At 43.7% G+C, this 25,907-nt stretch overlaps 2 protein-coding genes and 1 long non-coding RNA gene across 3 annotated transcripts; 2 read left to right on the top strand and 1 right to left on the bottom strand.

Annotated features, from left to right (window-relative positions):
• The first annotated feature begins 10,538 nt into the window (after positions 1-10,538).
• On the top strand, positions 10,539-22,868 carry c15h14orf180 (chromosome 15 C14orf180 homolog). The gene is made up of 9 exons (XM_040198802.2): positions 10,539-11,018; positions 11,769-11,799; positions 14,632-14,718; positions 15,957-16,077; positions 17,675-17,705; positions 17,793-17,901; positions 19,245-19,411; positions 19,526-19,658; positions 21,149-22,868. The coding sequence occupies exons 1-9, from the start codon at positions 10,866-10,868 to the stop codon at positions 21,352-21,354; spliced, it is 1,038 nt and encodes a 345-aa protein (XP_040054736.1). The 5' UTR covers positions 10,539-10,865; the 3' UTR covers positions 21,355-22,868.
• Positions 22,389-25,154, bottom strand: tmem179ab (transmembrane protein 179a, genome duplicate B). Its single transcript, XM_040198803.2, is given in 6 exon segments — positions 22,389-23,896; positions 23,991-24,069; positions 24,188-24,325; positions 24,695-25,003; positions 25,005-25,096; positions 25,098-25,154. Coding segments are annotated over 6 exon segments (834 nt in total). The 5' UTR covers positions 25,140-25,154; the 3' UTR covers positions 22,389-23,722.
• On the top strand, positions 24,232-25,795 carry LOC144388431 (uncharacterized). The gene is made up of 2 exons (XR_013452815.1): positions 24,232-24,335; positions 24,715-25,795. It is a non-coding gene; the product is annotated as an uncharacterized LOC144388431 (long non-coding RNA).
• The last annotated feature ends 112 nt before the right edge of the window (positions 25,796-25,907 follow it).

Raw genomic sequence — 25,907 nt, forward strand, 5'->3', positions numbered from 1 at the left:
TGATAAAGACACTCGCCCCCCCTCCCCCCTCCACCCTGACCTCTTCTTACTGTTAATCACTCAGTCAGTCAGTATGTCTGTCTATTTCTCCTCCTCTCTCTCTCCCTCTATCTCTTCCTCACCACCCCTCCCTTCCTCACCCTCTCACCCTCCCTCCCTCTATCTACACCCCCCCAACCCACCCAATCCAATAATTTCAAAATAAAAGCCACATGGAGGGAATTTTTACTGTAATGTTTGTGATGAGGCCTATTAATTAAAAACTTCTTAGTTTGAATAACAAACATTCTGTCTCCCACTACGAATATTACTCGTACTTCTAGTACTACAACTGATACTTCTACTACCATACTACTAGTTTTTCTACTGCTATTAATACTACAACTACTACTAATGTTATTACAAATACGACTATGGCTAATAGTATTACAGCTGTTTCTACTGCTATTGATACTAAACCTACTATTACTGCTAGTACTACTAATACCACAATTATAACTAATACTACTACTAATATTACTACAAACAATTTTAAACAAATTTAAGCTCCTGCAACTTCTGTTTTTAGAAAATCTATTGAAATTCAGCTTCCCCACTTCCTGTATTTTCAGCAGTTCTTTAAAATAATTTCAGCTATTCTTATGCCTCTATCAACAGCAATGTTTCACTATTCATTTCTGTATTTTTTTGCAATATTTCAAATTTATTTCAGCTGTTTTCATTTCTGCTTTTTCAGCAAATCTATTGAAATTCCTTTCAGCTTCTCCCATTTCTGTATTTTCAGCAATTTCAAATTCATTTCAGCTTTTCTAATATCTATAATTTCAGCAAATGTATTCAAATTCCCTTCAACTTTCTGTATTTTCAGCTATTTTAAAAAGTTCATTTCAGCTTTCAGCTTTTTGCATTCCAACGCATTTTCAGCAGGAAATGCCTTTTCTAGTTTCTTCATCTTCAACTTCTATTTCTTCCGCGCCACCTTTCAACTCCTTCACACTTTCAGCTATTAAAATCCTTCAAATATTAAAATGTTCAGCTTCTTTCTGGCTTGAGGGCTATGACTTTTCAGCTTTCTACCTCTTAAGCTTGAATTTATATAAATCAATAATCGTTAATATTTTAACATGGTTTTCAAATGGAGTTTGCTTTTCAAATCCTCTTCAACTTCTTCAACTTTCAGATTTTTCAGCTTCGCAAATCTTTCAGCTACAGACACCATTTCAACTCTCAAATGTTCACACAAGTCTCAACTATTTTATGAAAAAAACTGCTTCTTGATATCTATTGTACTTTTTTCATAATCACTGATTAAGTTTCACTAGTTTTTCGCTCCGTTTCTGACTTTTACATGAGTGTGTATTGCGTCTGCTAGAGGCGGGGCCTCGCAGGCTAGAGTGTGGGGCATCGCAGAAATCTGGTTTAAAAAGTATGGAACTTCTGTCCTTGCAGCCAAAGTATACACTCTAGAGGCTTCATTTCTTCAGATTAATGAGGGTATGGTTGTGCTGATTGGATTAATGTGTTCATGGAATCCCAGAGTTCTTTAGTTTTGGCGCAAGGTGTGTTTGAGTGACACAACCTCTGCCAAAAGCCCCATAGGCTCCAATACAAATCTGCCGACATATTTCTCACAAAAATCCACAAGGTACACGTTCTGTCAACGGCCATAGGAGCCGTATTTATTACCGGACAGACATAAAACGCACATCCACGCGTTCGGTAGAGTCTTGGGTCTCATACAAACGCCGTATTTTTTAGATAGCTGTTATAGTTTTGCGCTGGTTCTCATTTGTTTGAGGTGTGGATTCTGTGTAACTCGCTGTCCTGTGTCTGCCCCTTTGCAGCCGCACAGGTGCGGCGTTGTCGTGGTTACGAGCACTCACATGCTGCAGGATCTGTCTGTGGCTCACAGCTGCTCCTTGTGACCTGATTAGTGGAGTCACATGACGCAGCTATGCTTTCTGTCAACAGACCAATATGATAAAGACACTCGCCCCCCCTCCCCCCTCCACCCTGACCTCTACTTACTGTTAATCACTCTCAGTCAGTCAGTCAGTCTAATTCTCCTCCCCTCTCCCTCTCTTCCTCACCACCATTCCCTTCCTCACCCTCTCACCCTCCCTCCCTCTATCTACACCCCCCCACCCCACCCAATGCAATAGGTGCGCCGTTGCCGTGGTTACTCGTAAACACGCTGCAGTATCTCTGTGTGTGACTCACAGCTGCTTCTATGACGTGATTAGTGGAGTCACATGACGCAGCTATGCTTTCTGTCAACAGACCAATATGATAAAGACACTCGCCCCCCCTCCCCCCTCCCCCCTCCACCCTGACCTCTTCTCACTGTTAATCACTCAGTCAGTCAGTATGTCTATTTCTCCTCCTCTCCCTCTATCTCTTCCTCACCACCCCTCCCTTCCTCACCCTCTCACCCTCCCTCCCTCTATCTACACCCCCCCAACCCACCCAATCCAATAATTTCAAAATAAAAGCCACATGGAGGGAATTTTTACTGTAATGTTTGTGATGAGGCCTATTAATTAAAAACTTCTTAGTTTGAATAACAAACATTCTGTCTCCCACTACGAATATTACTCGTACTTCTAGTACTACAACTGATACTTCTACTACCATACTACTAGTATTTCTACTGCTATTAATACTACAACTACTACTAATGTTATTACAAATACGACTATGGCTAATAGTATTACAGCTGTTTCTACTGCTATTGATACTAAACCTACTATTACTGCTAGTACTACTAATACCACAATTATAACTAATACTACTACTAATATTACTACAAACAATTTTAAACAAATTTAAGCTCCTGCAACTTCTGTTTTTAGAAAATCTATTGAAATTCAGCTTCCCCACTTCCTGTATTTTCAGCAGTTCTTTAAAATAATTTCAGCTATTCTTATGCCTCTATCAACAGCAATTTTTCAATATTCATTTCTGTATTTTTTTGCAATATTTCAAATTTATTTCAGCTGTTTTCATTTCTGCTTTTTCAGCAAATCTATTGAAATTCCTTTCAGCTTCTCCCATTTCTGTATTTTCAGCAATTTCAAATTCATTTCAGCTTATCTAATATCTATAATTTCAGCAAATGTATTCAAATTCCCTTCAACTTTCTGTATTTTCAGCTATTTTAAAAAGTTCATTTCAGCTTTCAGCTTTTTGCATTCCAACGCATTTTCAGCAGGAAATGCATTTTCTAGTTTGTGTATAATAATTTCTTTGATGTCAAGCTCATTAAAAAAAGCAGCTCCTTCTCTCTTAAAGGAAAACCAAATTATGTCAACGCTGCCATCCCAGATGGATTCTGTTAATTAGGTGCACTGAAATGTCAGCACAAGCTTCTCATTTGACTGTTTTAACATGGATTGGGAATGGGTTTGACCGGGGCTGCATCTTGCCAAATACTTGCACAAGCGTGCGTGAGGGTGTGCACCTAATATTTGAGTTTGATGTCTCTGCCCCAGGATGTTTTATTCATGCTGTGCTTCACAGTCAAGTTGACATATTTCACCAGTGAAGGACGTGACCCTGGTTGTTTATTTCCAATGATGAGATTGTCCAGAGGTTGATGACTTCGTAAATAAACAGTTCATGGTGCAGTAGCTCTTCGCTTCGGGTGACCAATGCGATTCTTAGTGCGTAAACATCGTAGGGCAGATGTGGCTTCACAGGTGTTCTGTTCTCTATTGTAACAAAGACTTGCCTAAAAAGACTTAAGAACACCAGCTGCACGTGCATCTTAAGCGCTTATCTCAAATTTGTCATTTCTACGGATAAAGATTGTATTTATATTGAAGTGCGAGACCTCTACTTACATAGTGTCCTTTCTGTTAGAATTTTTGTTTTTAAAAAAAACATACAGGGAGCTTCTTTTTGTTGGGGTTTTCTTTTTTGTAGAAATAAGAGCAAATTCAATTTAAATTGTATCTTTACTGGTAACTTTAACTTTTTTAAGTTTTGCGTATAATCCTGATGCCACAAAATGGACAAACATATTTTCTTGCATAGAAAATGCCAACATCTCCTTGCTGTGGAGGAAATACATCATCATGGCCTCTCAAACCCAATCACACCCAATAAGCAGACCCGCTCATACAGAATTGGATCTAATTTACAGACAATTAATGGACATCATGTGCCAGGAGTTGCCTGTTAACACCAGAACAGCTGAAACCGGGGCAACAGGAAGTCTGACAACTGCTGCAGCAGCACATTAGTGTTTTTTTCTTCTTGTCCCCCCTTTGATTTAGAAAATCCATATGGTAAAATAAAACCATTACCTTCTGAAAACATTGGGTACAAGAGTAAAGTTTCACTGTATACAACACTTTACTTCCTGAGGTCCATTTAGAGAAACGGACATTCCAATCTCATTGTACCGTCTTAATTGAGCGTGTTCTATAAGTCAACATTTGATGTAGTTTTCCACCTGAAACATGCTTTGTCAGCACAATTTACTGCCTATAGATCCACTGCATGGACAATCTATAAAGTCCTCCCCCATCATCACGCCCACGCAGCTGTTAGAAACGGTGTTGCAGGGAGAGAAATTAAAGAGCCAAGCAAACAGGAATCTATAAACATATTATGTCCTGTTGTTAATGGAAATGTCATCAGCAGAAATTCCACAGCTCTATTGAGCGATGAGCCAATTTCCCCGACTCTCTCTAAACCGCTTGCATGTAAAACGATTGGAGATTCCCGGGATTAAGTGTGTACAGTAGCACCAGTTCACCACAAAAAAAATTAAACTACCAAACTTTCCAATCAATTAAATTTAAAAGCCTATTATCCTTGTTTTAAATGGACCATAATAAAAAGGGAATTTGAGAGTAGAAGTGCCTTTCTTGGGGGAGGAATAATGACACATAAACATTTACTGTGTGTGGCTCGTCCCTGCCGGACATTCTCCCTTTTTACAACAAGCCTCACACCCATTGAGTCATCACACAGTGAGCAGTGTGTGTGTGCGTGTGCGCCTCCGAAAGCCTCTATCAGTGGTTGATCGACCGTGGTACGGACTGCCGAGGCGGCCGCGGCATCACACAGTCGCGGTCATTCTGCAGGTCACTGAACAGGAAAGGAGACAACGCTTGACCTTTAATTTCATCCGCGCCGTCCCTTCAAACCTGTGCGAGAGAAGAAAATCGCTCAGGTGCAATTCTGTGGCCTGTGCAGATGAGTTTTTATTTATATACAGTGGAGGCAGAGGTTGGTAACTAAACTGTACAATTCTCTGAGAGCAGGATCACGGCAAACAAGCTAAACAGATAAAAAGTGAGGGCTTGGGCTTGACTAATAGTCAGTGTAAAGAAAAGGGACATTGAAACACCCTGTGCTCTTTTCTTGGAGCACACTGCACTAAAGGTTTCATACAGTGTAACATCTGTTTTTTTCTTAGCACAGAGGTTACAGAGAACCGGGAGGACCACTCGAAGACAACGTAGAGGACGATTCCGAAATGTACAACTAAGTGGTTTAATTTCTTCCTGTAAACATGTGAGAGTTTTCTTACACGCAAGGGGAACCAGATCACATCAAAGATCAAAGTTGCCTCAGCGTTACATTAAAAAGCAGGAGTTGATATCTGCTGTTTTGCCTGGTAGTTTTGCTCGACTGGAATATGCTACTCTGACGAACAGTAATATCCAATAAATTACCATTTTACCAGCATGTAATGAGAGGGAACATGAAACGGGCTCTGCAAAGTGCTTCAGTTTTCGGATTAGGAGCATGCAGAAGTCCCTGAGCTGTGTAAGGAAAGCTCTCACGGCAAAGACAAAAGAGGTTGCAAATGAGAATGCACATATTAGATATTTCAATATATTTGAACAGATCATTTCAAAGGCAGCAGTTATATGAGGCTGTGGTGTGTTCTTTTATGCACCAAATTACCAAATAAATCAGTATTCTAACATGCTCACTTTACCAAAAGCTAACGTGCTGATAGTACAATATTTCCCCATGTGTTATATACGTGTTATTCTGATATTTGCACATAAACACTATACAAACTACAGTTGAGGCTGGCAGGGATGTCATCAGTTTCGGAGTCATAAACCACCTTGCTGGTTTGGAATAATTCCGGGAAGTTATTATAAATTATCCTGAGGGGAACGGGAATATGTGTGTGTCATATTGCATTGCGCTCCATCTATCACTCCAACAGCTGTTGAAACATTTTCCTGAAGAATGTTGTCAACCTCATGTTGTTATTGGGGGAAAAAAGCTATAGCTCCGTTTAAAACTAACAGAAATTAGCTTCAGCTAAGTGAAATAAAACGTGAACATTAATATTTTAGAAACAAGATTTTGACTTAAAAATATCTTTATTCTGATTCCACCCAGGGTTTGTTTGCACTTAATTCCCGCTGCAATTCACCCCCGATGTAATGTAAATTTCTGAATTTAGCAATTGCCATTCAAAATGATGTGATTATTAACATTTTCCGGGTGTATTAACACACCGTAGCTCTGCTGTGGCTGTTACGTGGTTCTCTGCAGCTCAGGTTAGACTCCTACTGACTAAAACTGAAGACATCCCTGCCTTAAAACCGACTACCTTTATTTCACGTCAGATTTATCTTTACACATTTGCCTGTCTGGTCACTGCCAGCGGAGGACGCCTGCTTGTGTTCGGCTCATGAATCACTGGGCTTTGCTGTTGTTTTGAAAACCGCCTGGATCTCATCATTATTTTTCCACTCGGACACCTTGAGGGGGGGGCGCCACATGTAACTACTCTGATGGAGTGGCTCACACCTGCATATTTGTGAAGAAAGGTGAAGAAAAGGGATGAAATGATGATCAGCACCAATGCCGATGAGGCTGCAGGTGTCGTGTTGACACTCCAGCCTTATTGACAGGTGGCATATTCCTGGTGGAATCGCAGAAATGAACCAGGTCACCTTTTGCTCGGGAGAAAAAAACCTTTTGTCTGATGCCTTTTGGCACGGCAACCTCCTGTATGTAGACGCTGCGTGGATAAGACATTTATATCGTAAAAGCTTTACATGAGTGTACCGTTAGCTGGGTAGACGATTGGAAGGGAGCTTTCGAGGGTAAATGTTATGGTTTCAGGAGTATCAGAGGATGAGTAGGACTGGGTGGTTTGAAATACAGAAATGCACAGTTTGGGCCACTGTTTTACCTTCCCGATTTGTCCACTAGGATGTGCAAGAGTGGTGCAAAAGAAAATGAGCCCAGCAAAGCTGCTGTGCTGTTTGAGGAATTCACTTTAGTCAACAATTCTCAATGGCTTGATTTTAACATTCTGTGATGAATCATTATAAACCCTTTACTGTAAACAAATGTCTTGATTCACAGTGTTCACAGGCATGCTCAGCATGTAGTATAATGCATGACTCTTTTACAATGAATCCGTAGATGAGGATTCGAGTTATAAAGCTGAAATTGTACAGGATCTTTTCTGTTCACACTGTTGGTGTGAGAACTGACCAAAAAGAAATCATACTGTGAGATGTTGTATGGGAGTGTAAATATCTTATCTGGGGGATTTGCGTTGCTGTTTAGCTGAATAGTGTTTGTCAGTAAAAGTCAGTGGGTCAAATAATTGAGTGAAAAGAGACAGATGGTGGCAGCATTTACTGCTGATTACATGGAGGTCATAAACTCCCTTTCAGTAGCTGGTGGTGTTGGGTCCAAGACTATTAAACTGCCAGAGCCTGCATCTTGGATGATGTGAAGTTGAGGGTTTTAAACAGTTGGCCAAGAGACCAGATACTCTAACATCCAGAGTAGGAAATATATGTATATCATAGCCAGAATGCAAGGTTTCATGTCTGTAACAGTGGTGCTTTTTTAAACTTTTTGACTCACAATATACAATAGCAAGGGAGGTAGCTGCTGTCACTCATTTGAAATAAAATATACCATACCAGAGGCCTCCAGGCTTTGAAAAGACAATGCATAGAGTGGCTGCATGTGCACATTTCAGGACATATAAATAGTATATGCTGATGTAGGCCCATGCGCAGTGCCGTGAAATGACACAAGGGCACAAGAGAGGCGATGTTCTGCTGTAAACCTGCTGGACAATGCGAAATGTGTTGTTGTAACAAATGGTTTTATGAAATAATCTAAGATTGATTGATGACCTCATGGCGAGTCAGAAGGAGAGTGAGAGCAACATGCAAATATCCAAAGTAAGAGATTTTCAGAACAAAACAAAACGTCACTTTTATGGGTGAATATATTGTGATATCTATACACCAGCTAAATATGTACTGTGGGTTTGTATTAAACAAAGCATTAACACAAATAGAATATATTGAGATTGACCGCTTTGCAACGACCTGCTGATCATTTATATCTGTTAAGTCACTGTTTCATTGTTCTCTTCATTCTGTTTTATGGCCTGCTGACCATTCATTTGCATTAGTGTGGTGGTTCGGATTCCCTGGGAATCGAGTACTGTGAAGAGTGTTTACTGATCACACTGATGTATTTGTCCACCAACTCTGTAAGACAAGCAGTCAATATTCCAATTACAGGTAGGTTTCCATTCTTGCGCTGCAGAATAGCGAACATCAGTCAATATCTTTGTCTAAATGACTATCAGTCCATGAAGGAAATGGTGGTTGGAACACAATGTAAGCCAATTAATTCCAGCTTTGAGGTGCCACCAAGACAAATTGGTCAATATTTCCAGAAACAATGTCATATCAATGTGTAAGAAAAGCAGAGGCCAGTTGGTAAAATGTAGATCTTCACTACTGCTGAACAGTTCTCCAATTCCTTATATGCAAAGTGGTTGCCAGTGTGCACTATTACAGAGACTTTCCAAACAGTATCAAAACATTGTAAAATATGCTATTAAATACAATAGTTCAAAGTGGGCTTGGTGCTAATATTTTGTAGCAGGTGCTGTAGACAGTAGATACCTTTGATATATTGTATCATGTGTATGACTGGTCGTATTGTCAATATGCATGAGTGCTTGTATGCACTACTGTTTTATATAGTGTACAAAAACATACATATTTTACTAATTTAATAAATGTTCATTTTTCAGAACGTTTTACAGGGAAATCTTGAAAAGGTCACCGACAGATTTTAAAATCAATCACAGATGTCCTAAAATAAATCCCATGGGAGATTCCACCTTCAATTTATCTCAAAGTAACTATATACTTACATAACCAGCCCAAAATAACAAGCACAATGACTTGTATGTGACGTACTACATGCTGTATTGTCATCGTATCAACGTAACGACGGAGCACTATGTCAGCGTCAAAGTGTCACTCCTGGATTTCCTGGTGCATGGTTGTTGTCAAACGTTGTTAACATGGCGACGAGATCATCCCGTGCCGCCTCTTCTCGGCTGCTGTACTTCTGTTCAGCTTAACTGGCCTGTAATGAGGAGACGAAACCTTCTCTTTATCAATTAGGACCGAGCACTGAGAGTCAGCCTGCGGCCTTCTGACTCAGTCACGTCCAAAGCTTTGCTCACTTCCTCTCTGCACCCCACTTCGACATCGGTGAGAAGCGAACACAATTTCCTGTCTGTTTTCCCAGGCGGAGGGCATAAAGCGACCCCAAGTCAGCATAATCAAGTCCCTCCGCTGTTCAAGTTGCTCTTGGTCCAAAATGAGCACTGTTAGCAGTTCCCTGAGTCTGACCTGCCAGTGCAAGTTTAATGCTCCCTGCTCCTTCCACTGCCATTCACAACCATTAAAATACCATTTTAGCCATGTGCATCGGACACTAATGGAGACCGACTCTGCCCATTCGCTTTGTGTGTCCCCCACGTACTTCCTCCAGCCACTATGCTGGTGTCCAAACGGAGCGATGGTTGGCAGGAGTGCTGCTCTTAAAGCCGACACTCATTCATGATCCTTTGGATCATCCGGCGGTCGTGTGCCACCCTCCTATCTCCTCCTCTCTCTCTCTCTCTCTCCCTGGGCAAAGATTTGCCTCCCATCAATGTTGATTAGCTGAGTGTGAAAGGAAGTGAACACACATCCAGAGGAGGCACTCCTTTTGAATAAATATGAGTCGACCTTGTTTGGATAGAGAGGAGTGCTTTTTCCCCCCTCAGACTGTGTCTGTTCCTAACGACCCCGTGTTTGCATCATCCATCCGGTGTGCTTTGGAGCATATAGAGTGTGAAACAACCTCACGTAACGCTTTTGCTTGTTGGCGCAAACTTCACTTCTGCACTTCTCATTTATAAATCATAAGAGGGGCAGTAAGGCTCTTGCACACTGTACTCTGCATGTACATTGTGTTCTGCTATGCGAATGCAAAGTAGCTGGGGAAATTAGGTCAAACTGGATAAAATGTAAATCTTACTATACACCACATTTAGAAATACATCAAAAGGACATGTGCTCACGCCGTCTGGTTTTTATCAATAACACCTACTATTTCCAATTTGGAGGACTGGAGAGAAATCCGGTTTGTTACACACGCTGGCAGACCGACTGTACATGAGCAGAGCAGGGATTGGACAACAGCTCTGCCACTCACGCAGCAAACACTCCCTTGACTTCCTCCGTCCTCCTTTCCTGGTGCAGCCTGGGAGGAGGGAGGGGAATGGATCGTTTCTATGTGAGTCGCCGGAGCTCCCTCTAGCCTGCTTCTTACCACCTGTCCTTGACTTCCAGTGCTCAGACGACACTGAGCGGAAGCTGTGCTGCTCACTCCTCCCGGCTCCTCTCTGTCTGTGTCCATGTGAGCGGCTGCGTTTCTCACAATCTCTCACTGTGTGTGTGGCCGTCTACCTGTGGTGCTTCAGTGGAGGGGGGCGAAGAGAGGAACGTCGGCCGGTGAAGCTCTGATGGGAGGCAGCGCTGGCTCTGGCTGGGACTGGGATGCTGAACAGGGGGAGGGAGGGCCTGTTTGAGCTGGGACAGCAGCTCCAGCAGCAGGGCGAGTATCAGGCCGCCCTCCACTGCTTCCTCAGCTGCCTGTTGGGACTGACCCACGTGCAGAGCTTCACCTATTTGCCCAACTGCCTTCACCAGGTGAGTCAGAAGACTGGGCACAGACACACACACAAACACACACACACACACAGGCACGGCATAACCTTTCTCTGTTGTTCACCCACATGCCAACATGCATGTTCATTACATGCATCCACAAAATCTACTGTTTCATGCATTTGCACAGCTGCCTTGAAACATTTGCATCACTACTTCTTGAGTATCATACTATTCACATAACACAGGACACATTCAACCTTGGTATCATCGACACCAATGTCAAATTTGACAGTGCAGTCCATCATGTGTTTGACACTGTAAGATCATTTCAGTGTGAGTAAGACTGGTAGTGGGCCTGCTACCAAGTGAGGTATCGGATGCATAACTCGTATAGTCTTATTAGACTGGTCACATTGTTATAATACTCCAGGATCCAATTAAGGTCCGTCCCATTGGTGTGTGGGGGCCATGAGTTGCTAATAATACTGTGTAGCCGGGCCAAAGTCTGAGCAGGTTACATACTGGGGTCCTTTTCAAGGCTCTCCTACAAAGAGAAGGCAAGAATTTTAATTCTGTTTAGTAATGCCTGAAAGAATGTCCCTGGTGTCAAAACAAAGCCTCCAAACAGGAACTTTGGAACGCGTTGGACAATGTTCACCGGACCAATGGGGCTGCAAGAAGAGCAGGGTTGTTATGGCAGCACATGACAGGATGCACGCACACAGACGGGAAGGATCTTGCTAATTGACTGTTTCGTTATTAACCATGTCCCTTGTCTGTGATTTACAGATTGCAGAACTCTTCATCACTGAGAAAAATTGTATCCTTTACTAACTCAGGGAAAGCTTCAGGACCCATCTCACATCTAACGCTTTAACTTTTCCCCGTCCCCTCAGAAGTGTCAGCGTTAGCATGCAGGCTAACTTTAGCACCAGCCGTCTCCATCTGTGAGGGAACGTGATGGTCTGCGGTTGAAGGTGCGGCAAATTCCTGCACAATGAAGAAAGTGGACCCTTTATAGAAAGAGGTGTAAGCCGGGGGGGGGTGAGCGGAGGTCTGTGGGCGAGGCCATAACACATTTGTTCCAGAATGCTCTACGTTTAGTGTGCAGCTCAGGCTGTGTGTCTGTCTCCTAAGAGGATTTGCACGCTCTTATCTCCGCACAACAGAGTGGAAGAGCATTAATTAACCTGTATCTGCACCGACGAGCCCGTTCGTCCCCCACTTCCCTGCTTCTATAAACTACAGGAGTGTAGGACAAAGAGATAATGGAAAGGTGTTACATTGCAGGATATATTACCTCTGTGGCTCTTCTCGCCGTTACTGAGACACACCAACACTTAAATTGCCGGCTCAGATTATGTAGCTCAGCAAAGCTGTACCCCTTACTGTCGTTTGGCTTCACTTCACCATTGGCCATTAGCGGGCCACTTCTCAGCATCCAGGGGTATTTACTCAAGAGGGGCATTTGTCAAGAGGGGGTTGAATTGTTTTACATACATCACTTGATTACATTACGTCATCAATACTAATGGTGTCTTGTCATGTTGAACTGTGTCCCTTTATGTATGGTTTAGTTACTTACTTTGGGACATCGTTTTACTTTCAGTGTGAGATTACAGTCAGCAAAATGTAATTACATCGCACATTGTTTGGTAGGTCAAAAACAATATTTAAAATGTTTTTAATTATTTGTTATTTAGTCAAATATCACCAGCTATTAGACATTCTATAATACAGTAAGAATTGCACCAAATGGTGCCGTCATTAATAATATCAGTGTGTGCAGTGTTGGAAGGAATAAGTCCTCAAAATGAGAAGAACTAATAGCTTCTTCTATCTTCACAGTTCTCATGAGCATCGTAGCAGCTGAAGCAGGGCTGTTGTAGTTTTTGCAATGGTTCTCCGGGGAGGAAGGTGAAGGGTCAGTGTACTCAAACTGGAAGAGAGTATGGGAACTTTGGGTTTCACACAAAGGCTTACTTGATGTTTTCCTCACATATTTTCTGTGGGGTCGAACCACAATCCACAATGGGAAACAAAGCTGAATATACCTAGTCGGATATATACTAATATCAGAGCTGGCAGTACCTACAAGGGACCTTTGTCCAAAGCCAAACACCCTTTTGGCTGCTTAGTGTTCACTAATACGCTTTTCTTGGTATATACTGACCCTGAGTATACTGACCCAGGTTGACGTAACGGTCAAATAAACAGGGTTTTTTGCTCGGCATTTCAACATGTTTCAAATACACAGCAAAACTGTGTACTTCATCAGATTACACACTATTGTGTCAAATCATATTCCTGATGCCTTTTTGGTGCCTTTTGTGTTTTGCACAGAAGCTTTTCCAAAGCAGATCCAACCACCAGTTCAGGAGGAGTTGTGTGTGTCCATGTTTGTTTCTAGTGAGGCACAAGTTCCCTGGAAAGGACTGTGTGAGGTTCCTGTTGCGGTGTTGCCGTGGTTCAGCCAGGCTAAAAATAGCCGACCCAAGTAGTAGACTGACCTTTGATGATGGCTGCGTAATCCTCCCTCCCAGATGGTCCACAACACACTCACCGGATCGCCTGCTGCCAGGTGACTCCCAGCAACTGGGGAAGGTATAAAGCATAAAGCTTAAAAATGTTCCAAAACAACACATGTGTGGTAGGCAACAGTAGGCTTATCTCAGCACTTCCTCATTGAAAATGCTGGGTTTTCATGACATGACCTCTCGTGTCGTCTTTTACTGTACTTTACAGTAAATTATTCAGATGTTCATCCAAGAATAGCTTTTCAACATCCAGCCTTTCCCATCCATCATATTTTCTGGAGCCCATCTGAAGTAGTATGTTCTATCTTCTAATCTTTCATAACACTCCTTTACTTGTATTACTTGCAGGATCCTATGTAAATAGGATTTTTACTGCACAGCGTCTGGTTTTTCTGCTCAACCACTGAAATTGTGGCCCAGATAAAAATGTCATGGAAAATAGCTGTTTTCAGTTCCATTGTTGGCTGAAAACGTATTGTCCATCTTTCCAACCTCTTTATAAAACCAAATAATTGTAATACAGTAAAAAGGGAAACACCTAAACTGACATTTGTAGTGTTATTCACATTGGTGCTGTGCTGTTAAGACCGGCAGGGCTGTGTTTATTTTAAGCATTCTTCATCCCATTGGTCTTTAAATACACCTGACAAGCATCAATGGTGTCATTTTACAGTGGGATGGACTTTCAGAGGAATGCTTCTAACAAAGTGAAGAGATTCTATTTTTAGTCTGCTATTTAAAAGGACTATCTTGAAAACATTCAGCTTAGCCAAACAGATTCTGTACAAAACACAAAAGGCATCAAAAGGCATCAGGAATATGATTTGACACAATAGTGTGTGATCTGATAAACTACACAGCTTTGCTGTGTATTTGAAACATGTTGAAATGCTGAGCAAACACCACAAACTGTATATTACAGCTCATAAGAAGTTACAGACACTAGAGGGGGAGATCCGTATTTGCAAAACCAAGTCAAGATCAAACAATCCACTTTGCCTGGTGGGGTTCTTCAGGAGGGGGGGGAGGGGGGGGGGGTTAAAACAAAGGCTGTTTTTGACTTCAAAAACTGAGTAATCCTGTTGACCAGAGAGTGATCCTTCACCTATAAACAGATGAGAAGGCCCTCCAATTCATCCAGGCTGAGAAGATGTTCTACGAGGTGGCCTTGATCGAGCTCACCACTCTGCATGGGAGCGCAGGCAAGTACCTTTGACATTAAGAACATTAAGATATGGAAGAATACATCTTGGGATACACTCTAAGTGCATAAGCTAGTATTTAAGTCATTGCAAATCAGATGCTGTTACATAAATAATTATGTACAAGTGGAATGTGGTTTAAAAATGGATGTAAAATGAATGTGTCTTTGAGCTCACTTCCCTTCGCGAAATGAATAAACTTTCTATCTAATCTTGTAGCTGTTAGCAAAGCCCCGCTGAGCTCGTAGTGGGCAGCTCTCCAAAATGGTTTATGCACAACCTGCATCTACAAACTAATTACCACAACACAATGTGTGTCTGTAACACCCGAGAAAAAACCTATTCCAAGTCCATCTTTGTTCACGGGACACACCGGCTGGAGGTTGAAGCAGGCGTTCGCTGCGAGGTTGCCCATTCATCACCTGCTGCTGCTGCTCCAGACGTCTGCCTCCTCCTCCTGCGTCTGCCGCTGAGGCAGCCACGCAACGCAGCGTAGCGTGGGCACCGCGGAGGACAACGGGGACAGACAGGGGAGAAGACGAATGGCCACACTTTGGCACTTTCTCATTAGGAGCTATGTGTCGCTTATAGAATACTGCGAGCCGCTGATCCAGCACTCACTTGGATTGAATGCTCGACTTGCGCCCCGAGCTGGAACGATAGCTGCAGCTTCCCGAGCTCTGTGTCTCAAATGCACCGTCCTCAGTATTTCCCCACAGAGAGCTCACATCATTGTCATTGTGTGTGTTTTTAATGCAAACAAATGACTTAACCTGGAAAACATATCACCTGGGATGATTTATTTGCTCTTGCATGGATGACGAGAAAAAATAATTACCACCAGCATCATTGCAAGCGTGTGCGTGTTTGATGTGTGTACACTTCGGCCTGTATGTTTGTGGTGTGTCACCGTGTGCCTGCGTGTGTCTCAGTGTTACAGTGTGGGCGTGGTGAGTCTGTTGTTTGACTCCCTTATCCGCTCTCTCCTGCCCTTATCTCTGCTCTCTTGTCTCCCAGTCCTCATTTGCCTCCACTCTGCTGTTCAGGCTTAAAGTCCACAGCAGAAATACGCAGCCAGATACCTCTGGGATTATTGGGCTTTACTTTTTTGAAACTACAGAGGTAAAGAGATCAGAGGACAGCGAGGCAAGAGGGACGGACGGACGAGCTGGGGGGGAAAGACAGAGTGGATTTCTGGAAGACCGACTGTGATTCCATGCCCTGCGTTTGTGTAACAGGGCCTCAGGAGGAGGCTCCGCTGGGCTCCGCGGGATGGACGACTCCAGAGGAGCTTTCGGAGCAGGCCTCCCAGGCACAGCACCTCGAGCGGCTGGCCCAGCTCTGCATCATGAGCAAACAGTAGGTAGAGCTGTGTCTCCTGTAGCTGCTGTCGTGGTGGAATTAATGAGGCGCTACATGTTCTGGGAATTTTAGGGCTCTCGGGGCTCGTCAGCAGTGAATTTACAGTTCAATTTGATGGCATTTGTGTGTCCGTTTGTGTGTATATGTATGTTAATATACATCATTTCATCATCATCATCATTTATCAGGCTTATTAGAAAAGCAGCTGCTCAGGAAAATACATTCTCATTCTCGAGTTTAGCTTCATCTCAGATTGAGATAATAATTTACTACAAGATGACATGATTGAACATTCGGCCTGCTACGGTAAATTTGTGTGAAACTCACCTTAAGTAATTCATCACTTTTATCTTCGCTTTTAGTCAAACGTCGTAGTTATTTGTCACGTCTATACATATACATCTGTCATTGACAAAAGCGTAAATAAGTGTGTTTATCCAGGTCCCGCTGCACGTACACAAATTAGTCTGGAATGGAAACATTCTGAACTCGATGAACTCCGGCTTCAAGTATTTTTAGCTAGAGTTGAATTTCTTTGTAGATGTGAAAGAAAAGAGACACCACACTTAGCGTGAGTGTTAGAGAAGGAATACTTTAACTGGATCTGCTGTCTCCTGTTGCAGCGGCACTTTGTTAGGCCGCAGCATGCGCCTATTTTCTGTGCCTCTGTTGTCCTTGTTGGGATGAGGCCATTTAACCTGATTGCCAGAGAGGGTTACGGAGGGCGAAGGTCCGCTGAACCGAGCGCAGGTCACAGAGCTTTGTCGACGCAAGCAGGATACAGAAGTCAAACTTAAATAGGAGAGTAGTGATTGCGCTTTGGTTTTTGGATCAATAACAACAACTGGTTTAAATTGGGGAGCAAAAACAAGAATTTGATTTGGTATCTAAAAAGGGGGGAAAAGGTGGAGGTTCTTGACGTGCCGTTAGCTTCAGTCCTTCCTTCTATTCGACAGGAAGTTTAAATGCTAATAGTCTTTTGCCAAATGTTGTGAGAAGTCCTTTGGGCTTTCATGTCTTCGCCGATCAGGTGTCCCCTGATAAAGATGTTCTAAAGCAGTGCAAACCGACACTTGTCCATTACTAATTGAAGGGGAGCGCGGGTTTGGAACGGCGAAGCCGACATCTGTCACACTAAACAGAGCTCGCTCCACATCCAAAGGCCCACGTGAGCGTGTCAGCGTGATGAATGTCCTTGGCTGACTTTCCGGACGCAGACATGAAGCGGAGCGGCTGGCAGATTCAACATGTCATCACACCACGATCATCGAACTCAGCAGCAGACGAGCGGCGGAAGGGCCCGAGTCAGTAAACCCGAGCTGTGAGCGCCATGCCCTCTGTAATTCACCCTGGAGGAACGAAAAGGGGGCACTCGGAGCTGGTAGAAATGGAAGGTTTCCACTTCCTCCCTAATGCGCCTGCGGCTCTGCTCCCCGTGTCCATCCGCGGCGTTTAGATTTCTCCTGCAGCTGAAACAGACGCGATGGCCTCTCAATGCATCACGGGCCCCTACGCTGCTTCTGTCTCTGTGTTTAGATAAAAGAAGACACGTTTGTGTTTATTTAACGACGCCATTTTTTCCTTTTTCTTTCAGGCCGCATCTCGCTTTGGAATACAGCGGTAAGGTATGTACATCATTCTCCTTGCCTCCTTTCTAGATTTGTGGACGAATACGTGTTTTCCACACTCTCGTCAACTTTTAAATCTCTCAGGCTGCAAAGATCCACCAGAGGGCTTTCGGTAATGACCACCCCATCACAGCCAGAAGCCTGGAGCTTATGGCCACTGTCTACGCTGAGATCGGCAAGACTGAATATTCAGGTACTGTTGGCGCACAGCGAACGCCACACTGTCACGCTGCATGTAATCAGTAAACACGCTTCACTGTGATTTGACATTCAGTCAGACGCGTGAGGGCGGAGACCTCGTTGTCTCGAGAGGACGTGGCGAAGCCAGAATAGTGGGGCTGATCTGGAGAACAAGCTCCAGAGGTGCACAGCACAGTGGGGATGTGGGTTAAAGCCATTAAATAAGACTTTAAATAACCACGTCAATTTGTACAGATGTTAAATTAATAAACACGTGCAGTCGTGTCGGACACGAGTGCTTTTCATGCAGAACAAATGAGAAAGGCGCCTCGGTGACAGTTTGAGGGCTGTTGTACACTATGAATGCTTGGCTTGCAGTAAGATGGAGCAGCACTGTGAACTCTGCGCTTTTGTGAAAACTGCTGTGGGGTAAAAAAAAAAAAAGAGCAATACTCACAAACCAGCCTTGATGTCGAGTCAGCTATCGGAGGCAGCGGCGCTGAACCGGGCCGGCCACAGAAAGACACGAGTGTGGCGCGTTCAAAGCCAGAGATTTACAAAGCTCCTTATTGTTCGCCTCAGACTGTGTTGGACCTTTTTGCCGCAGCGGGTCAGCGAGTGTTTGTACCGGTTGTTGCGGATCAGGAATCAAGGTCGCTGCAAATTTTTTGCGACCTTTCATTTTGTATTGTACACAGAAATCCTCCTTTGACCCACAGTAAGATGCCTCAACAAAGGCCACTGCCCCTTTCTCTCAGATATCATTGACTGTTAACTGGATCGGTCACTTTCACCCGTGGACAAACTATTTGGGTTTGTGTGATGGAGGAATTGATGTGTATGTGGGGACCCTCAGAGATTATAACATAATAACATACGTGTGCGTGTGTGTGTATAATATATCTTAACATCGATCTTAACATACTATAATATATCGGCTTTGTGTTGGTTAGGGTTACATTAAATCTGAAAGTATTTTCCCCAATAGTAACTTGTTTCTATGTTACTAAACATAGAACAGTAATAGATTAACTTAACAATGGTTTAAGTCAAACAATGACTGATTCAACAGCCAAACTATGAACCGGAAGTGGTGTGGGAAACATTTAACCTTTAACCTTTTATTGGAAGTATTCTCTTTTAAGAAGCTCTGTCAAGCTCAACCAAAACGTACTGCTTGTAACTCGGTGAGCTCCACTCCAACCGGTGCCGACAGAGTTAACGCCGCCGTCTCTTCCGAGATACATTTGCATGTTTAGCTTTGTATGTTTGGCTCAGCCTCGTTGTCTCAGAGCAGGCCGCGTGATGCCGACGCACCAGATCACCGCTCATGTGAGGTCATGGTTCTCTCACTAGACTCCCTGGGTCAGTGTGTGTCTGCGCTGTCCAAGCGCTTTGCTGCCGAAGAGGCCGTCACAGACGCCGTCAGCTGTACTCCTCATTCCCACGGGGGGGAGAAAGACCCGGAGGTTCGCCACAGAAAGGACACCCAGCACCAACAGGAGGATGCACCGACACCTAAGGTAGCGTCAACAGCAACATCATCTCCAGCAACGCCACTCTGGACGTGAGCTGTTCTGTCGGCGGCCTTTTGAACGTCGTGTGTGTATAGTCATCCTCAGCCGTGTCTGATGCAGGTGACCAACGGCAAAGCGCCCACCTCCATTCTAAAGAGGCCGAGTCCCAGCTACGGGCCGGACACTGAAGCCCACCACAGGCGGAAAGGCGAGCGGAGGGTTCGATTCAGGGAGCCGGAGACCACCGTACACGGTGAGAAAAACACACTAGGAAAGCGTGTCACCCGTCACAGACGTGTCAAGTGCCACCGCAGAGAAGGTGCTGGCTTCTGGCGCTTTTTACGCCGTGAGCCAGTGTTCCCAAACTGGGGGTTCGCGCCTTCATCACCAACCCCCCCCTAGAAAGAAAAAAACGAAAGCAAAACTGATATGAGGACTTGCGTTGTGTTGGAACCACGCGCATGAGAGCTGCTCAGGTTACAAGCGGACGAGCGCAGCAAAGAGGCAGAGAGGGAGGGAGAGACCGTAGAGGGACCGTAGAGGGAGAGAGATATAGCGAGAGAGAGAGAGAGAGAGAGAGACATATAGCGAGAGAGAGAGAGAGACGCGCAGCATCAGAAAGACAGCAAAAAAATTGGTTTGAAAAACATCCTGTTAGATGTGGAAGTTTTTCACTGTTCCCAAACTTCAACTTCAATTTTAAAATTTAGGTAAACTTACTTGAAAATATGTTTACAAAATATAATTAAACTGTAAAGTTATATGTATTTTTTTTATTTTAATAGAAATGATATATTATAATGCAATTAATTAAAAACAAAGAAGTAACTTGTTGGGGGGGGGGTGTTCTACAATGTCCTTATATCCTTAAAAGGGGCCCTGGGAACCACTGCGTTAGTTAAACTAACTTGTGCAGTGACTTCCTATCCCCCCTCATTCTGTGCAGCATGTCCATGTTTGCCTGATTAGATCATTTAAAAATGAAATAAATCCTTCGAAATGTGTGCCATCCCAGCTTGCATGTGTAACAGCGGTGTGAACCCTGCGCTGAAAGGACAAAAATGCTTTACAGCATCCTAAGATTACCTTGTAAACTATTGTCCTTCGGGATTCTGTCCCATTTAAAAACAATGTAATGCTGCAGGAGTTCCAAACATCAGCAAAGTGATTTACTCTTTGTAATTAATTATGCATGCAAATGAGGCTCCATACAGAGTCTGTTCCAGAGCGATAGTAAGTGGATGAGTGCTGAGGGCTCAGCAGCTGGGTGGTGGCTGCTGCACATCAGCTCTTGTTGACTGACTGGCCTCTTTTCTGTCGGCTTCACAGACGCTCCTTACTGTGAATGTTTAGGCGGTAGGTCTGTCTGACAGATTTACTATACTAATATGCATGAGAAAAGGAAATTAATGAATATTTATTTTTAAGTCTGTTGAATTTAAATGTGTTTGGGTAATAAGTCAAGGGATTTAGGTTAATTGTTTATTGTTAGGTGATTTTTTTTTCTTTTTATTGACTTCGATGGCAGCCGTTCATGATGGAGCATTTCCCTTTCACCTCCCTTTTTATTAAACCAGTGTGTGTGACGAGGCCTCCACTAGTGTATAGACGTAGTCACAAATTCCCCATGACAAACCTGCCTGTCAAGGTCTCTGCTTTTTGCATGTTACGATTGAAATTTGTGTTTATAAACCAACATTTTTAAAACATTTTTTTTTAAACTGCCTTGGTTTTCTCTTTTAGCCTATGAGGCGACTCAGTCCCGCCCCCACCTCGCCCTCTTAACCTGCCTCTTCCTGCTGATGTCATTCCTGGGTGTGGCCATGTACTGCACAGACCGGCGGCGGCCGCAGCGAGCGTGCGAGGAGCTGGAGCACGCTCTGTCCGTCTACCTGCTGCACATGAAACGCCTTCTGTGGGGCTGCTGGATTTGGCTGACCATGCAGTGACCGAGACAGACCAGCGGGGGCGACGTGGAGCCTTCCTTCGTGTTTTTTTAGAGGCGACTTTATTTTCTCTGAAGGAGCCTACAAGGGCCCACAGACACCTCTGCCTGTTTTTGACAAGGCTCAGTACGCGGCCTGTGGCGTTGAAGAACCCTCGTAGTGAAAAAGGAGAAAAATGTTTAATCCCAGAAATATGTAGCTATGTAAAAAAAAAAGTGCTAAGGTGGTGGGCATTTCACTCCTTATTTAAGCCATGATTTTGCACATCTGCAATGTTGATGCTCACAAATACGGCTCAGTGAATCACCACAACAATTCCATCTCTCATGTCACTGTGTATCGTATGTATGTGGGTGGCTGTTTCCATTGAATGCATAAATTAATTTAGCTTCAATACATGTGTGGACACTAGATGTTACACAGAACTGAATGTGTATACATGGTTCACTACAATAAGGACATGAACGAATGTGGAGGAGTTGGAAGGCGGGTTCGATTGGCCCTGTGATCATTGGAGGCACAGATGTGTGAGCGGTTGGATAGAAAGTACAGGGCTGCATCACTTCAGCACCAGGTTGAATGTTTAACAGATAATAATCGCCTCGTTTTCTGCAGGCCGTCTGGTCTTCTGTACAAACGACTGTCTTCAGCTGACTCTTTGCTCCACAAGGAGAAGATCTGCAGCACAATGTTATGAATTTTCTCACCTTATCTAAGAGAATATACTCAAACTGAATGGATACTAATGACAGTGTTCCTCTTTATAACCACTTGAATCCCACCAGATTTCCTTGATCCTAAATGTTATTTATTCTTCTATACTGAATATCTGCATCTAAGAAAATATCAAACTTTCAATTATTTTCAATTTTTTAACTTTTTGTTACCTGTTGCATTTCTATTTAAAAACGGCACTATTCAGGTTTTAACTATTATGTCAAATGCTCATCAAGCTTTGGACAAAAATGATACATATCATTTTTTGTCAAGTTCATTGCCATTAATATGAAGCCAAACAGAAACATGACAGAATCCGATTCTGTAGGTTATCTTATGAGTCCCTTTATCAATGAAGCAACAAAGAAAAAACACACAAATGGATTATAGGCATCAATGGGCACAGAGAGGCACATGTCAAAGAGCTCTCATTACAAGCAATAACACACATGACATGGTTTTGAGTAAAACATTGTTCTTTATATAACAGGTTTTGGGGAAATCGAAAGGAAATCGTTGGATTGGAGGTTTTTGCGTTTGAATGTCAAAGCAATATAAGGCTAAAAGCGCCTGTATGGAAGAAAGAAACACACTCCTCTCGGTACTGTCAAACTAAATTGTCCTTAGCAATAAAACAATGCAGTGAACTCGTGTCCTGCATTCACCCTTTTAGCTTAGAAGCTGCATCTCACTGCTGTCCAAACATTTATGGTCACTTTGTAAGAAGTGCCTTTATGGAGGGTCTTCCTACCGTTTTATGATTTCTGTTGTTTTGAATAAAACTGTCATTGCCTATCAAAGTCAAGGAGCTGATATGCTTCATTCACCGTAATCTCTGGCAATAAGTGAGTGTGTGATGTGCATGTAAACGGGAGAGGTGCATGCAGGTCTGTATGTGCTCCTACTCACAGTAATACCGTCTATTGGTTTGTAGCTTATGAAGTGTGAAAGAGAAGCCTGAGTTTGTATTTGGCACAAAACAAGATTTGTTGTTCTCACGTACACTGCTAAAAGCATTTTTTGGATCATCTGCCCCAAAGAAATGAATGTTCTTAACTACAATTTGTCATTTTCATAAAACACTCTTTGTAACTGCTGATGGAAGTGTGAACGCGCTGCAACCACCATGCTAGAAGTCTCCCTTCACCAAGAGCTGCGCAGCTTACTAGAAAAAACCCTTCCTTGGGAACACACTTAATGGGGTATAAAACCAAATAACATCCCTTTATATATAAAAAAAACTCACCCTATTAATTTGTCATGCATTATGTCCATGCAGATGTTACACAAAGAATTCTTCAGCCAATCGCTCCACGCTATTAATACTGTGTAGAAATTCATAAGCATGGGTATACATTTCCCTTAAGTAGGCTTTAATACTGTAGGAGCTGAACTATGGTTGTGTGAGTTGGAGAGGTTTGCACAGTGGATGAATGGACTCAATAAATCAGGATTCCTTAAGGATTACCAACCATTGGGACCGTGTTTTTGAGGAAAAATCAATTGTCTTTGGAGAACAAATCTAAAACCTTTGGTTTCTATCCACGATCGAGGGGCAGAAGCCAATTTGATACCGAGGCAAACGTCGGTGTTTTTCATGGCAGGCGAGAGGACTGTACGAGTGGGTGTGCGTGTTTGTGTGCTTCTCGGGTTTCTAGATCGGGCCGGTCTTGAGGTCAGAGTTACGTCGTGAGGAGCGGCTGAGTAGAAGGTCCTTCTCGTGGATGAGGCTGTCCAGCAGGTCTTCTTGTCTGTAGTTGTGGTAGACCTTCAGGAAGGCCATCACTGAAATCCCGAGCCAGGTGAGCCATGCGGCCCAAAGGCCAAACTGAAGGACACAAGGCAATCATTGTGCCCCGTGAGAAACTGTATGACTGAGGTTCAGGATTTTGTTGTAACCTTGTTGAAGGATATTGACCTACCTGAGCTATGGCGAACTGGTCGTAGAAAGCAGAGTTGTCCAGGCCGAGTTCTAGATCAGTGTCCTGCAGGTCCTCGCAGCTTAAATATGACACACACACACACACACACACACACACACGCGCGCGCTGGTATGAAGCAACGCCTCGGGACTGTAAGATGAAAATAAAAGTGTGGGACATGTGCTGCTCCCTCTCACCTGCTGGGCATCGTCCCGCCCTCTGTGACGGAGTCACACCACATGTTGAAACCCACACTGACGATGGTGCTGGACAGGAAGACCGTGAACACCACCACGGAGCTGATCAGCAGGTTGAGGAAGGCGTTGAAGATGGAGCTGCAGACGGGTAAAACATGTTTTTTAAAATGATCAAAACTGCGGGACCCCTGCATCATTTTCAAACGAGTGTGGAGAACAAAACTTTGTATTAATGTAATTTAATTATTGCATTTGAGTCACATTATAATTTAGTTTTTTCAAACACTGTGCATCTCTAATCTCTTCGTATTAGAGGACGACGGTGACCATACTCGTTTGTTTTTATTAGTTTTATCCGCATAGCATGGCACATGTGACGGATTCTTCCAGAACACCTCGCACATTTGACGCGTTAGAGCCGTTTGCGCGGCGCCCTGCGCATCTTCTTGCGCTGCGGCAGTTGTGTAAGGGCAAAACAAACCACGCACAGGTAAAACGCTCACTCACTCGTCGTGTCCTTTGCACAGAAAGAACAGCAGCCTCCACGCCTGCACGGCGGACAGAACGAGGGACGAGATCCCGACGAAAGTGATGAAGCTGCAGGAGGACTCGGTCCCCCACTCCTCCACGATGAAGCGCTGCTTCGACACCGTGATGTTCTCGTTCTGCCACATGCCGCGCGTGAACAGCAGGCATTTCCCCCCGAAGTCCTCCGCGTTTTCCGACAGAGGCACCACGGCGATGAAACCGAACACGAAAGCTAAAAAATAAAGGACGCACTGGCCGAAAATGAGATTATCGAGGGCCATTTTTTTGTTGTTGCTGTCTCTCCCTCTGCGGGCTCTGCGCGTCCTGGAAGAACTGCGGCTGCGCAGTGGAGGCAGCGATGAGCGCAGCCTCAGCATCCGTTTCTGCTGCGAATGAACGAGCTGCCGAGGCCTCCGGGGCTCATCCGGGCTGCGGAGGTCCTCACTAACGTTCCGTTTTGCAGTTTAAAGCATTTTACAGTTAATTATGCCATTTAACCCCTTGGCAAACATACTATTTACTTTTTAGATAAAGGGAGAATTCATCTGATCCCTACGGCACTACGTGTTCTGTTTCGCCGTGTTCCATCTCCATTCATTGCAGCTTAAACAGGGTCACAATGAGAGACATAGTCAAACATTTCACTCATTTAGTGCATTCTTCCTTTTGCAGAAATTTCCCCAGAATTGCTTACCGTACCGTTTTTAGCGACCTTGTAATAGCAACTATTTAAAAGATAATAATTAAATGAAAAAACGTGTATTTGAATACAGCCTGAGTTTGTAAAGAGGTTTGTTGCTAGCGTTGGCTAGTGTGACGACCCTCCTCCTCCCATGTCCTTTGGGTCCCTGTGGTTTTTAGTCTGTTGCAGGTGCCGATTGGAGCCACACCTGAGCCGAGGTTGCCCCGCCTTTAATACATTCTGCATTTGGCACCGGGGGGCCTCGGGGAGAAGGGGCTTGGGTCTGGCATGACACCGGCGCTGTTGTTTTGTGCTCACTCATAAATGCACACGCCCCACTGATACCTCCACGTTTCATTGTTTGATTGCCTTTTCTAACAATAAATTGATTCCTCTTAGCTCGCTCGTTTGTCTCCCTGTTGTGTTGCAGTCTGAGAGCCAGGCTGCGACACTGCAACTCTTCACGTATGTCCATTCAGAGGGTTCATTGCAGTCTTGCCCTTGTTCACA

This window comes from Gasterosteus aculeatus, chromosome 15, assembly GCF_964276395.1.
Source record: "Gasterosteus aculeatus chromosome 15, fGasAcu3.hap1.1, whole genome shotgun sequence".
NCBI lineage: Eukaryota > Metazoa > Chordata > Actinopteri > Perciformes > Gasterosteidae > Gasterosteus > Gasterosteus aculeatus.